This window comes from Ambystoma mexicanum, chromosome 3q, assembly GCF_040938575.1.
Source record: "Ambystoma mexicanum isolate Mex_15411 chromosome 3q, UKY_AmexF1_1, whole genome shotgun sequence".
NCBI lineage: Eukaryota > Metazoa > Chordata > Amphibia > Caudata > Ambystomatidae > Ambystoma > Ambystoma mexicanum.
Genome location: NC_090926.1, coordinates 181,933,228 through 181,946,618, shown reverse-complemented (window position 1 = coordinate 181,946,618; position 13,391 = coordinate 181,933,228). Strand labels below are relative to the sequence as shown.

The 13,391-nt window shown below is 46.3% G+C and overlaps 1 protein-coding gene across 3 annotated transcripts in view; it reads left to right on the top strand.

Annotated features, from left to right (window-relative positions):
• Positions 1–13,391, top strand: part of DIP2B (disco interacting protein 2 homolog B) — a 1,149,028-nt gene that overhangs the window by 885,791 nt on the left and 249,846 nt on the right. For all 3 annotated transcript variants that reach the window (XM_069653448.1, XM_069653447.1, XM_069653449.1), the window contains exon 30: positions 9,766–9,896. In XM_069653448.1, coding sequence (XP_069509549.1) covers positions 9,766–9,896 — 131 coding nt within the window. The remainder of the gene's footprint in view (positions 1–9,765; positions 9,897–13,391) is intronic.

Genomic DNA, 13,391 nt, shown 5'->3' with positions numbered 1-13,391 from the left:
GCTGGTTTCCTCCATCTGTTGATTTTCTTCAGGATGATCTGACAGACATCCTGGACCAAGGTCCACCCACTGTCCCAGTGTTGCCATTTCATATGGCGTTGCAAAGAAGGGTGCCGGCGGCTTGGACTGCTCTGGCGAGTCTCCCGGCAGTGATAAGTCGCTTCCGAAAAAAATACCACCCAGCCAGTGGTGACCCCTTCTACTTGTCAACACACCCAACTCCGGAGCGTTTGGTGGTCCAGGCGGCTACAGCCCCAGCAAAGCAGGCTGCGTACCCTGCCATCCCTCTGGATAGGAACGACAAGCGCTTTGATGGTTGGGCGAAGAAGGTATTTTCTTCTGGGGGTATGGCTCTAAAGGCAGCTAATTCCGTTTGTGCCCTGGCAAGATAAACTCACACTCTGTGGAATTGTGTATTGTTGGCGGCTGAGCATATTCCCGAAGGGGAGGAACGGAATGGTTTTCTAGCCCTCGTGCAAGACGGCAAGGATGCCATGTGTGAATCCGTTCAGTCTGATCTGGACATGACAGACTGTGTCAGCCGTTCCATGGCTGCGAGCACCAAGATACGCAGTTTTGCGTGGTTACGGAAGTCGGGGGTTTGCTCCTGATGTGCAATCCCGGCTTCTCAACATGCTCTTTGATGTTGTCCATCTTTTTGGCAGCAAGGCTGACGAGAGCCTTGAGAGGTTGCAGACCTCCAAAGCTGCAGCAGTCTTTGAGCGCTGCAGCACAACAACCTCCGCCTTGTCGTCCTAGGGGACAGCAATGGAGGGGAGGTTCCTTTCGGTACAACTCTTCCTTTGGTAGATTGAGAGGATCTGCCAGTCAAGGGGGCCACCGTAGGAGTACCAGAGGTGGAAATCAAGGTACTCGAGGTGCCAAAGCCGTTCAGGTAGTTGCCTCTTTGTCATCAGGCACTGCCGCGTCCGCTCAGTCATGAGGCCATGTCCCATGGTTTACCGGTTGGGGGCAGGCTGGCGCAGCATCTTGGAGAATGGCGTGCCATTACTTCAGATGTGTAGGTTCTGGAGATCATAATCCACGGCTACTGTCTCCCCTTTCGGCAGAGGCCTCACGACAATACACCGGGGAAGCTCTTTGAAGCGTCCTGATCCGCTCCTTGCACAGGAAATCCTATCCCTGCTGGAGAAAGGTTCCATAGAACTGGTGCCTGTAGCAGAGAAGAACAAGGGATGGTATTCCCCTTATTTTTTGATCCCGAAAAAAGACGGGGGATTGAGACCCATTGTGGACTTGTGTGGGCTGAACAAGCTCCTCAGGAAGGACTAGTTCAAGATGGTAACTTTCTCAAGTCCTCCAGGCCCTTCAATTACAGGATTGGTTGGTGTCCCTAGACCTCAAGGATGCTTACTTTCATGTACCGATTCATCCAAAGCACAGGAAGTACCCGAGGTTCGCGGTTGGCAACTCGCATTTTCAGTTTCGGGTCCTGCCGTTCGGATTGACCTACGCCCCGAGGGTCTTCACCAAGCTGGTGGTGGTGGCAGCGTATCTCAGGAAAGGGGGGGATTCACGTCTACCCCTACCTAGACGATTGGTTGATCAGGGCGCATTCTCCTGAGCAAGCCCTGGATCATCTGTCCCATCACCTCCCGCACCCTTCACAAGCAAGGCTTCTCCCTCAATTTAAAGAAGTGCCATGTGTCACCTACCCAGCGGTTCCAGTACATCGGAGCAGTGCTCAATACATCCCTGGGGTTGTGTTCGCCTCCCCAGGTGAGTGCTCATCACATTCTGCAGATGGTGGACAAATTTCAACATGCCCAGGGTCTCCCGGCGTTCGAGTTCTTGGGGTTGCTTGGCCTCATGGCATCCTGCATTTTCCTAGTGCCAGAGGCCAGGCTGTGTATGAGATCTCTGCAATGGGCTCTCAAGATGCAGTGGTCACAGTTCTCCGGCAGGATGTCGGATCCCGTTCAGATTCAGCCTTCGGTCGCACAGGACCTTCTGTGGTGGGCCGTCGAAGGCAATCTGATGACGGGTGCTCCATTTTGGCAACCGTGGCCGGACATGACGATCGTGACGGACGCATCCCTCACGGGTTGGGGAGCTCACGTCGACGAGCTGACCGCCAGCAGCCGTTGGTCTCGTCGGAGTCCAGAATCCACATCAGTCTGTTAGAGCTGCGGACTGTCAGGCTAGCCCTGAAGGCTTTTCTGCCATCTGTATGGGGGAAGAATGTCCTGATTATGCCAGACAATACAGTGGCCATGCACTACCTCAACAAAAAAGGGGGGGGCGGGCAGGGTCACTCCCGTTGTGCAGGGAGACGATGCAGCTTTGGTGCTGGGCCATTCAGCAGGACATTTCGATCTCAGCAGTTCATCTGGCCGGAGATGAACGCAGCGGCGGACGCTGTGAGCAGGCAGAGCACGGTCTCTCACGAGTGGGATCTGACTCATGAAGTTCTGTTGGAGATCTTCGCCCTTTGGGGAACCCCACAAGTGGATCTCTTCGCCACCAGTTTCAACTGGAAGTGTCAAAGATTCTGCTCGCAGGAATTTCCTCCAAGAGGAGACTTGGGGGACGGACATGTCCATCTGCCCTCCACGCCGTCTTCCCTACTGAGATGATCTGCTTTCACGGGAGGGGGCTCGGGTTCTCCATCCAGAGGTCAAGTCCCTCAGCCTTCACGCTTGGTATTTGAAAGGTTGAGGTATAAGGATTGGGACCTCCCCGAAGACGTGATGAAGGTGTTGCTTTCAGCCAGGAGGCCAGCAACAAAATCCATGTACCGTTGGCGTAAGTTTTGCGACTGGGGCGGGGGACAAAATGTTGATCCTTTTCAGTGTTTCATCTCTTTGGTTTTGTCTTTTTTTACTTACCTTGGCCCACAAGGGCCTTCAAGTGGCTACCATTAAAGGTTACCTGGCGGCTCTGTCTATCTTTCAGCGCTCTTCTGAAGAATGTTCTTACTTTAAGATTCCTTTGATTTCCCAATTTCTTAAAGGGCTCACTAATGTGTTCCCATCGTCCCCTTTCCAGGTGCCTGTTTGGGATCTGAATTTGGTTTTGAAATTCCTGATGGGTGCGCCATTTGAACCTTTTCACTCTTGTCCTTTTTGACTGTTGTCTTTCAAGACGGTGTTCTTGGTTGCGGTTACTTCCGCTCGCAGAGTGAGTGAATTGCAGGCACTTTCATCTAAGCCACCCTTTACTGTGTTTCACAAGGATATGGTTTTACTGAGAGTACGTCCTTCCTTTCTACCTAAGGTGGCGTCGGAATTTCATTTACGCCAGAAAGTGCTTCTTCCGTCTTTCTATCCTCCTCATCCTGGTAAGGAAGAGGAGCGACTCCATAGGTTGGATCCTAGGAGAGCTCTGGGCTTTTATATTTCTAGGATGTCCAGGGTCAGAGTGGACGATCAACTCTTGAAGGGATATACTTGACACCGATTGGGCCAGGCTGTTACCAAACAGACATTGTCCAGGTGGATTATCCTTCCCATTAATGAGTGTTACCGATTGGTGGGTAAGGACCTTCCGGAAGGGTTGTGAGCTTATTCCAGTAGGGGCGTGGCTACTTCCACAGCCCTACAACGGGGAGTTCCTATTAGGAATATTTGTGATGCAGCCACATGGGCTTCTATCCACACCTTTGTTAAACATTACTCCCTGGATACAATCCATGGTCAAGATATGGCCTTTGGTAAGGGGGTTCTTTATTCCGCCATCTGATTAGGTACTCCATTCTTTCCCCTCCTCCATTTTCTGGTACTGCTTTTGGAGTCTGTTAAAGATGTGGAATACGTTGGAGAACACAATCCATTCGAAGAAAGTTACTTACCAACTGGTAACGTTCTTTCTATTGGATGTTCCTCCAATGTACTCATCGCCCTCCCAGCCTGCACATCTGGAGAATGTCCTATGCGATTGCAGCTTACGTTTCCCCAAGGCTATTTGCAGTCAAGCAGGGATCGGTGCCACACGTTATTGGGGGAAAAAACATAAACTGAGGCTACGGGTGTCGTGCGTCCTATTTATAACATCCAGTGACGTCGCCCTCGACGGAGGCCGTTGAGGGACATCGACTCGACGCCATCAACGCAGGACACCCTCTGCTGAAAAAGTTTCTGAAGTACACAGCTGTGGACATTACATGTCAAAGATGTGGAATACGTTGGAGGAATATCCCATCGAAAAAATGTTACCAGTTGGTAAGTAACTTGTTCTTCTGCATATATGTTAAATAGCAATGCCACAGACGAGGAAAGTATTGACTGCCAACCTCTTTTCACCACCTATCCTACAAAAAGGAAAAAATTTAACAATGTGACTGAAGCATCACATTCACATCAATACGACCAACAACTGGTCATGGAAAGATGAAAACTCAGACAAACTAAATGCCTGGTAGTGAAAAACAACTCCTGAGAGCTCCTAGAACTGGCCAGTGCCGCCCAGAATCAAGATAAAAACTGGCTGAGAGCTCAGCGAGCCATTATGTATCAGAGAGACGCAGCAGAAATGTTAAGTGATAAGTGGATCGAGAGAATTTTAGGCTGATAAAAACAACAAAAACTGATGCAAATAGTTCACTATAAAACAAGGTAAGTGAAAAAGAAATGGTGGCCTATTTTTCAGCTATTTTCCAAAAACCATCTGGAAATCTGGCTCTGGACCAAGAGAAAGTAGAGACTGAGTGTATTGTGCCTAGTTGTGTGGAAGAGATAAGGGAGAAAATTCTGAAACTGAACGCCTCGAGGGCACTATGCCTGGACGGGATCACGAATGCAGCTCTAAAAACCTGCAAAAATGGGCACTTTTTATACACAAGTATGGAAACAAGATATATTCCTCCTTCTTGGACAACGTCAACTGTGGTCCCAGTCTATAAAAGGGGCCCAAGAGGACATACAAAAAATTACCATCCAATAGCATTGTTGGATGTTATTGGAAAGGTTGTTGGATCACTGTTAGATCGCTTCCAAACATGGATGAAACAATCTGGCTGTGTTGACCCCTTTCAATCGGGATTTGCAAAGGATGCCTGTTCATCGGCCAACATCTTGTTATTAAGTGCTCTGAAGGAAGGACAATGGACGGGGGCCCTAGGATTTTCATAGCTTTTGTGGACCTGGTCCAAGCGTTGGACCAGGTCAACCGCAAACCTTTGTGGGAGAAACTCTGAGAGAAAGTGGCCCGCAGACATATTGGAGCGAATAACGTCGCTACATAGGAAAACATCAATGAGGGTGCGATTGAACAAAGGGGGCACCTTGTCAAAAGTTATCCAAACAGCAAGAGGGGTGCCCTGCTCCGACCCTCTTTAACGCATACCTATGGGAATTCAAGGACACCGAAACAACGATAAGATCCTTTCCTCCCAGAATGGGAAGATCCATAATTTTTCACCTTCTTTATGCGGGTGACCTGATCTTATTAGATCAGACAGAGATAGGTCTCCAACGCCAGTTAAACAATTCAGCGGACTACGTTACAAGAAATTATTTGGAAATCAACAAAAAGAAAACAAAAATCATGACCTTTAAGAAAGACAGGATTAAGAGCAAATTTCAATGGTATCTGGAAGGTTCTGTTAATAAAGCATGTGAGAAAATTCAAATATCTGGGAGTCTTCCTGGGCAACAGCAAACTAGAAACTGTCATGCAAGACGGTATTCTGGGTAAAGTGAGAAAACTGGCCATTCAAGCCAAAATGATAATCAATAAATTTAGCTGCTTCTCAGTGATCCCTATGATACAATTCTATAAGATTAAGGTTGTTCCTACCTTGATCTATGGATCCGACGCAATGCCAATGATTACAGATAAAATATGGCTCAGATTGAAGTCTTTTCTGGCGTTGAGTGTTGGGTCTACCGACATCCCTGTCAATGGTCTCAATACGACAAGAGTTCAGCTTAGTCTCAATGCAGTCGATGGTTGACAGAAAATGCCTGATGCTATATAGAAAAACAATCGTAGACCGAGGAAAAATCTTTGACATTATCAAGGTGGGAAGAGATAGCAAGAAGAACAAACTTCTAGTAGACTTGGCTCTGAGAAGTCAGGCCAAACTAAAAGATCTAAATTGCTCAGAAGATCTTATGCAAAACCCAAACAAGATAAAAAAAGAAACTGGAAGAGCGGGATTGGATACATACGATTTCAACGGCATCTACAAATAAACTGACGGCCCATTTACCTCCAGCAGCTAAGAAACTACATGAACTTTGCCTTTTTCTGGCGAAATTTCCCAATAAAACTTTACAAAGTACTTTTCTTGGATCACGACTGACTCTTCTACTGACTAATGAAATCCGAGCCATACGAGGACTCTCACAACTAATACATGCCACTTTTGTAACGAGAGAGAACCAGTGGAGTCGGTGTGACATTTGCAATTATCACACACAGGTCTGACGTCACAAAGAAATGCCCACCTGGGCCGCCACCTTGAAAAATTGTATGATCAAAACTGAAGAGGAATGGTGGCCTTGCCTAATGGGACGAGAAAAATTGTCCTATGTGATGGCGGTAGCACATTGTTTCAGAATTTGGACCTTTCCAAATACGGAGAAAAGGCGGAAGAAGTAACAAGCAGATGATATGTATTGCAAGTTTTAAATGGAAGACTGGAAAGTAACTTGTATAAATTGTAATAACAATTGAATCAAGAATAAAAAAAAGGTTTGAGAGCAGGTCTTCACAGATGTTCAGGAGAACAGTTTTCGTGCTTCTGGACGCTCTGAAGCCAGACTGATGTTGAGTGAGACAACCAACAGATTCAGTGTGAAGGTTAAGCTGGGAGCTGGCCAGCCTTTCCAGGAGTTTGCCCAGGAAAGCAGTAATGGAGATTGGGCGATAGTTGGCCGGACAGGAGGGTTCGGCAGAAGGTTTCTTAATAAGGGGGTGCTCAAGGGAGTGCTTCAGAGGGGAGTGGAAGGTTTAGCAGAAATCGGCCAAGGCTGGAGCAAGGGGGTCAATGTGGTCCTTGATGTTTTTAGAAGAACAGGGAAGAACCTGTTTTGACGAGACTTTCACAGATCGAATTGTGTTAGGGAAAATTCTCATTTCTGTGCTAATTCCCTTCAACCTTAGAGACCATCCGCAGCTCTTTTGCTGGACATTATGACTTTACATTTTTATACTGGAGTCGGTGAGACCTTTTTCTCACTCATGTATTTTTTTTATCTGATTTAGACTCTGTTTCTCTTTTGGTTTTGGGGTCTGACAAACTCCATAGGCATCACCTTTTGTATTGTGACACAACACCCTCAGTGCAGTGTCAGAGAAGTCCCTTGGATTTCTCGTAAGGTTTAAATACCTTCTCTTGGGTAGACTACTGTTGCCAAGAGTAGTAAAGTGAAATTCACTTCACATACCAGTTTTTCCTATGTAGGTCCGGTACACCCCATTTTATGTGGAAGTACTGGGGGGTTACTTAGTATCCCCTTTACTACTTTATGTAACATTTTTGTAACCTCACTACAATTAATGGCTGGTGACAGTGGTTTAATTTTCGAACCATAGTGTGTTTTTACCGCAGGCTGAATCCTCCGATGCAGTAACGCACCCTTGGGTGCCCATTTTGTCAAAATGGCCCGGTCTTGTTTTTTCACCATTTCTTGCTTGTGAGGTCGGTCTTAGGTTTTACTCTGCGCACCAAACCAGGTTTGGTCCCTTTGTTCGTTTTGCCTTTGGCGGGTTAGTGAGGAAACCCACCTCTGGCTCCAGCGTGTCTGGCAGGGGAGGAAGCGAGGGAGGTTCCTGAAACTCCCTGTGCTTGGTCTCCTTGGTTACATGAATGCCCCCAAAGGTCATTGGCTGGCTGTCCTTCGAGGACAGCCACCCTAATGTGCGAGTGACAGCTAAGCTGCAAATGAATGGGAGAAACCTGCATAAAAGGCAAGGTCTCGCAGACAGAAGGCAGACACGACCATTGAACGAAGGAACCAAAGAAAGAAACTGGAAGAGAAGCTTGCTGCACCCTCCTGGACAGTTGGTTTGCCTTTTGAAACCCTGTTGCAGTGCTAAAGCTCCAATTTTTGGATCTACTTTAGAAGCTCGGAACGGATGACTTCTTCCCTTGGGTTGGTGGGACCAACTCATCCCAAGACGAAATTGACTGTAACCCCTCTCCCTGCTGGCTGTACTTCCTTGCTGGTGCTGGAACCGAGTGCCAGGGCACAGGAACACCTGGACGAGTGCATCGCCTTTAAGCCGGACTCAAGCTCCAGGAAGTTCTTCTGGACTCCCTCGAAGCATGACTAACCAAACCTGAGCCACCTCAACAGAGTGCTGGACCACAGATGCAAGGAAATTCCACAAGGTGTCCAAGAACCGCAGTGCTGCAGTTTGCGAGTAGCTGAAACCGCAAAGTGCTGCTGATCTGAAGTGTGCCCATTGCGGCCACTGACCTTCCAACCATAGGCAGGAGTCCCCAGATGTCCTCCCTCCTGTTCCCATGACTGAGGCGCAGGAACAACAGGATTTGCATGACTAAAACAGGAACAGAAGCCAACCGGAACATTTTCTTCAGACTCAAGGTACTGTAATTAGGGGTACTTACCTCTTGTGTGTAGCTTGCTTCCTCTCACTGGAAACTTGCTTTGGCTGCCCTTTGCAGAGTTGCTTACAGCTTTGCCCTTCACAAGCCTCTCAGCTTGTGGCCCAACAATGATTCTTTTTACAGCAATAGTCTCTTTAACATTGTGCAAGACATTTGCCCTATCTTCAAGAAGTGCCTCAGCTCCCCTAGACTTTGCTCAATTGACATTGGCTGTCCTGGCTGCATGCAGACTCTTTTTACCCTCTGACTTTGTGTCGATCTGTCCCTCCAAAAAGTCATACATACCTTAATTGTATAGCTGGGAAAGGGTTAACCTATATTTCATTGGGAGATTGAGAAGTGCTTACCTATCTTGAGAAACCTGTTAACCTGTTTCCTTCCCCAACATTTTCCTTTTTGCCGTAACTTCAGAAGTGCATTTCAGTGTAAAAAATGATATATTAATGTCCACAGTGTCCTAGCAATTGAAGTCACCTCAGGGTGTCGGAAGTGTGTGTGCCATCCCCAAAGGGGATCTACTAACGTAACTGAACTGACAGTGTGTATTTATTTTAAAGTGTATTTTAAGTGTTGCTCTTTTGACAACCAAAAATAGAAAAAATGTGAAAATGGGGTCAAAGCAAAAAGTTTAAGGGGCCCAAAAACCTGGCCCTCGAATCCCCAGAATGGAAATTCTGCCTTAACTCCTTTAAAGTCTATAATTGTGTAAGAATATATTGTGGGCAATATTGTATTCTCTATTGGTATTTACTGTACCTTTTGACTGCCTTGTGACGTGAGATGGGATTTCCTGGGAACTGAAAACCATGCCGAAGGGAGATCCGTCTGACAGCCTTCATCCCTTAGTATTGCTCATCTGTTTATTTTTTGCCCCACAGTTTTAAATGGAACATAGTTGGACTATTAGTAATTGTTTATCTTCCATCATATGCACACATTCACCATCTTTCAGTGTGTGCATGGAATGGGCCTATATGTTGAGGGATGTGCATAAACAGTAATTGGTAACTTTTGTTTTGTTTACCCAAAAGGTAGCAAAGAGTTTGATGTTAATGATAGAGGGAAAAATCAATGTAATGCATGTTCTAGAGTCGGCATTACATATATTTATTAGTCATAAAAAAAGTGATCATATATCTCTGGAAAGATGTTTAACAAGATACTGCTTTTGGGGGGCTATTCTGCCTTCTTTCTGTACATCATCATTTTCTTGCCCTGTTTTGCAGATGTCCCATGCAGCTGTGAATGCAGTTTGCCGAGCAATAAAGTTGCAGTGTGAGCTGTACTCTTCCCGGCAGATTGCTATTTGCCTGGATCCCTACTGTGGACTTGGCTTTGCGCTCTGGTGCCTTTGCAGGTATTTTGTTATGACGACATTAGAGCTGTGTTTATTCAGATTATATGCCAGTTCTCTATAGCACTAAGAATTGTATTTCTGTGTTGAAATTGTATTGAAATCAATGAAGGAGAATAACCTAGGAGAGAGAGGCTGAAAGTGTGGCTGACAACAAACATCACCTTATACTGTCAAGTCATTTTATTAGCCTGCAAAATCTGAGCAAAACAGGACTTGATGCCGGATAATAAGAAAACACCTAAGAGGAAATGCTCTATTTTACAATATTGTATGGTCTCTAAGTAACTAAAGGCTGTGAGAACAGTGTGTAAAAGCCAGATGAATATAGGGGTGTGTATATGGACCCATAAACGCTACCCATAGTGGAAAGGATTTGTTGACACTGTACTAGTAGTTTACAAGACTCTTTGTTGGAAATAGTATCCAATTCTGGAGAGCAGATCTCTTGAAGAATAGGGACATACCAGAGGTAACTCATAGAAGCCATTGGGTTCCTTTGGAGAAAAAATGCTTCAAAGTGATGAACCAGTGATATGTCGTAATCTTTAGGCACCACTGCTTCATTTCATTTAGCACTTTAAAAGATAGTTCAGGTGCGAGTCAGGAGGTATAAGAATGACTATTTAGAGCACAGCCAAACTTGAATTGTCTGTTGCCAATTAAAAAGGTCTTCATTATATCACAGCTCAATTTAATACTTATAATCATATTGGCATCAGGACGATGAATAGCAGTCTGTTCTGCTAGGATATGAGACTGCTACTTTATGCACGCATGTAACACACTTAGTATTTTTACTGGTTAAGTTGCTTAAAGTGTTAATACTATACCGGTCTTCTTGAGTTGGACCTTGTCCTAAGGTTATTTTATTGTGGGGGTCAAAAGCAAAGATATAAGTTTTATGCACATTGTCCGTTATTGCCCCTATACATCTTCATTTGATTTTTTTTATTTTACATTGTTGTATTGTATTTGGTTATTTATATAGCGCTCTATCCCCACTTGTGTGGCCTCAATGCGCTTTTTCCTTGGTTGAACACCCTTGGTGACCGTAGTCAATGAGGTTGGAAAATTCTAGGGGGTTTAGCTTAGGCGATGCGTGTACCTGTTGCCGTTCTAGGGCATGGGTGGCTGGCAAGGCTCGACTAAGCAGCCCAAGACGGGTCAGACACGTGGTTGGGTGCTGTTGGGGGGTTAGAGATAGATTGCTATTGTTGAGAGTGTCTGAGACCAGCTATACCAAATTCCTTTCAGGTGGTGGCCGCTGTATGCTAGTGGCAGAGGTGCTGAGGTACGTCAGGTGTTTGTCTGGATGGCTATGTGTGCACTAGGCCGGATGTGCGTAGCCATATTCTATCGTGCATGGATGCTTGGCCGTGCCTGTGTCCAGGCTAGTGGTGTGAGATATACGTACCGTAGGCTGCTTGGTTGCCCGGTTGGGGAAATATATGTCCAGGTCTAGAATTGAGAGCCCTGTACCAGTTGGCCTAGCTTCATAATGTAGCATGTATCCGCATTTGTTAAGCAGAGATGGAGGCTACAACTAGATTCAAGAGTCCTGCATAGTGGGAGAAAGGCTTGCACCTGAAAATGCAATTGGAGTACAAGACGTAAACATAGCTAGATTTGTGAGTCCTGCAAAGTGGTGGAGTGGAAAGCAGAAGAAATAGTCACAGTATTCTACAGGTATAGTTAGGTTTGCAAAATAACCCGGCTACAACGGTAGAGTAATTGCTCTACTCTCCACCCGGACCAGTTCTACCGTACTAGTCGCAGCTGGTTGATGGCTGGCCACTGGCTTCCCCTACTGACACCTGCCGACACGGTTTGGAGCCACCATTGTAGGAGCCTCCCTTTGCCTCAGGGCCCTTAGCCACAGGGGCAGAGGGCTGCCCTGGGAAATTCAGATAAAAGCAGCGGTCAGACCAATCGCGTTGCGCGGGCAGGCTGGGAGGCGGCAGGGAGAGGGCGAATGGTGGTGCCGACTGGGAGGGAAGCGGCCCGAGTCTGGGACACAAAATGGGGCCAAGATGAGTAAAGCAGGCCCAACGAGGGTCGCTGCCTCAGTACACCTACCTGCAGACGCTCCAGATGGACAATGAGCGTGCAGGGAGATACCAGTGATTACACCAGGCATGGTAACTTCGATCACCCAATCAGGGTCCGGGGGCAGGCTGAAGGAGGGACAGGGGAGGGAGAGGAAGAATGGTGGGAGAGGACTGTGAAAGTGTTTCCCCAATTTTGTTGGTATGTTATTTGCACTTGTACTACACACTGCTGCAATTTCTATGGTGTCCAGTTGCTCTCATAGATATGTAAATGAAGGGGACAGGGATTGGGGGTGGCGAGGGTGTAGGGAGTTAGAAAGAAATACTAGGCTTTGTGCTCAAGAATTGCTGCTGGTAGAGCCAGGTGCAACTGGAGTCTGTGCAGGTGAGTTTTCTAGGTGGTTTGTGCTGTTTTTCCAGAGTCCTATGTTTCCATATGTGAGACAGGAAAATGCAGGGAAGTTTGTGTTGGCTTGAGCAGTTGATTATATGGATGTAGAGTTTTGACTAAGTTGTGATGTGCTGATATATTTGTTTGGTGTCAGCAAGTGTAATTGTTCTTTTATTTTATTTATTTATTTATTTTCATTTTAAAAGCACAGCAGCTGCCCTAGGGCATCGTGGCGCTGTTACAAGAAAGTTTACTTGACATGTTGATTCGATTACAGGATTGGCTGTGGTTCCAAGGTTACATGGGAGCCGTAATCATGATAGTTGTAATTTACAGACATTGTTGTATGCGATAGAATTAGAAGTGGGTTTCACTTAAATAGGGTGGTTTTCTGAAAGCTGTGTGGGATGTTTCAGCTCTTAGTTTGGGCGGTATGGAGTTCCAGGCTTTTGGTGCTAGGACTTCAAAACTCGAGCCGCCAGCTTTGACTCTAGTGAAGTTAGGGATTGCAAGTTGGTTGGCATATAGGTCCCTTTTAGGTCTGAGTGATTAGACTGGTTGTATTCGTTCATTAAGGTAGCTAGGGGCAGTTTGGGATATGCATCTATGTGTAATTGTGAGGGTCTTGAACTGGATGTGCTCTTTAACTGGGAGCCAGTGGGCATTTTGTCTTGCTAGGGTGATGTGTTCTCTCTTTGGTATATTGAGGGCTGCTCTCAGAGCATTGTTTTGTGCAATCTGGAGTCTATTAATGTTTTTGGCCGAGGTACCTAGCAGGAGGACGTTGCAGTAGTCCATTTGCGCGCATATGGTGGCTCTGGCGATGCGGTTTGTGGTGGACAGGTGAGGCTTTACTGCATTGATTATCTTGGTTGTAAGAGCTGCTGAGGAAGAGATGTAACTGACATGTAGTCACCAGTTAGTGGGAGAAGGATTTGAGTGTTGTTGGCATAGTTGGTGAATATTATGCCAAATTCCGTTGAATAGTGGGAGTGTGAATAGGTTGTATAGAGTTGGGGAGGTGCAGAACCCTTGTGGTACTCCACAGTTGATTGG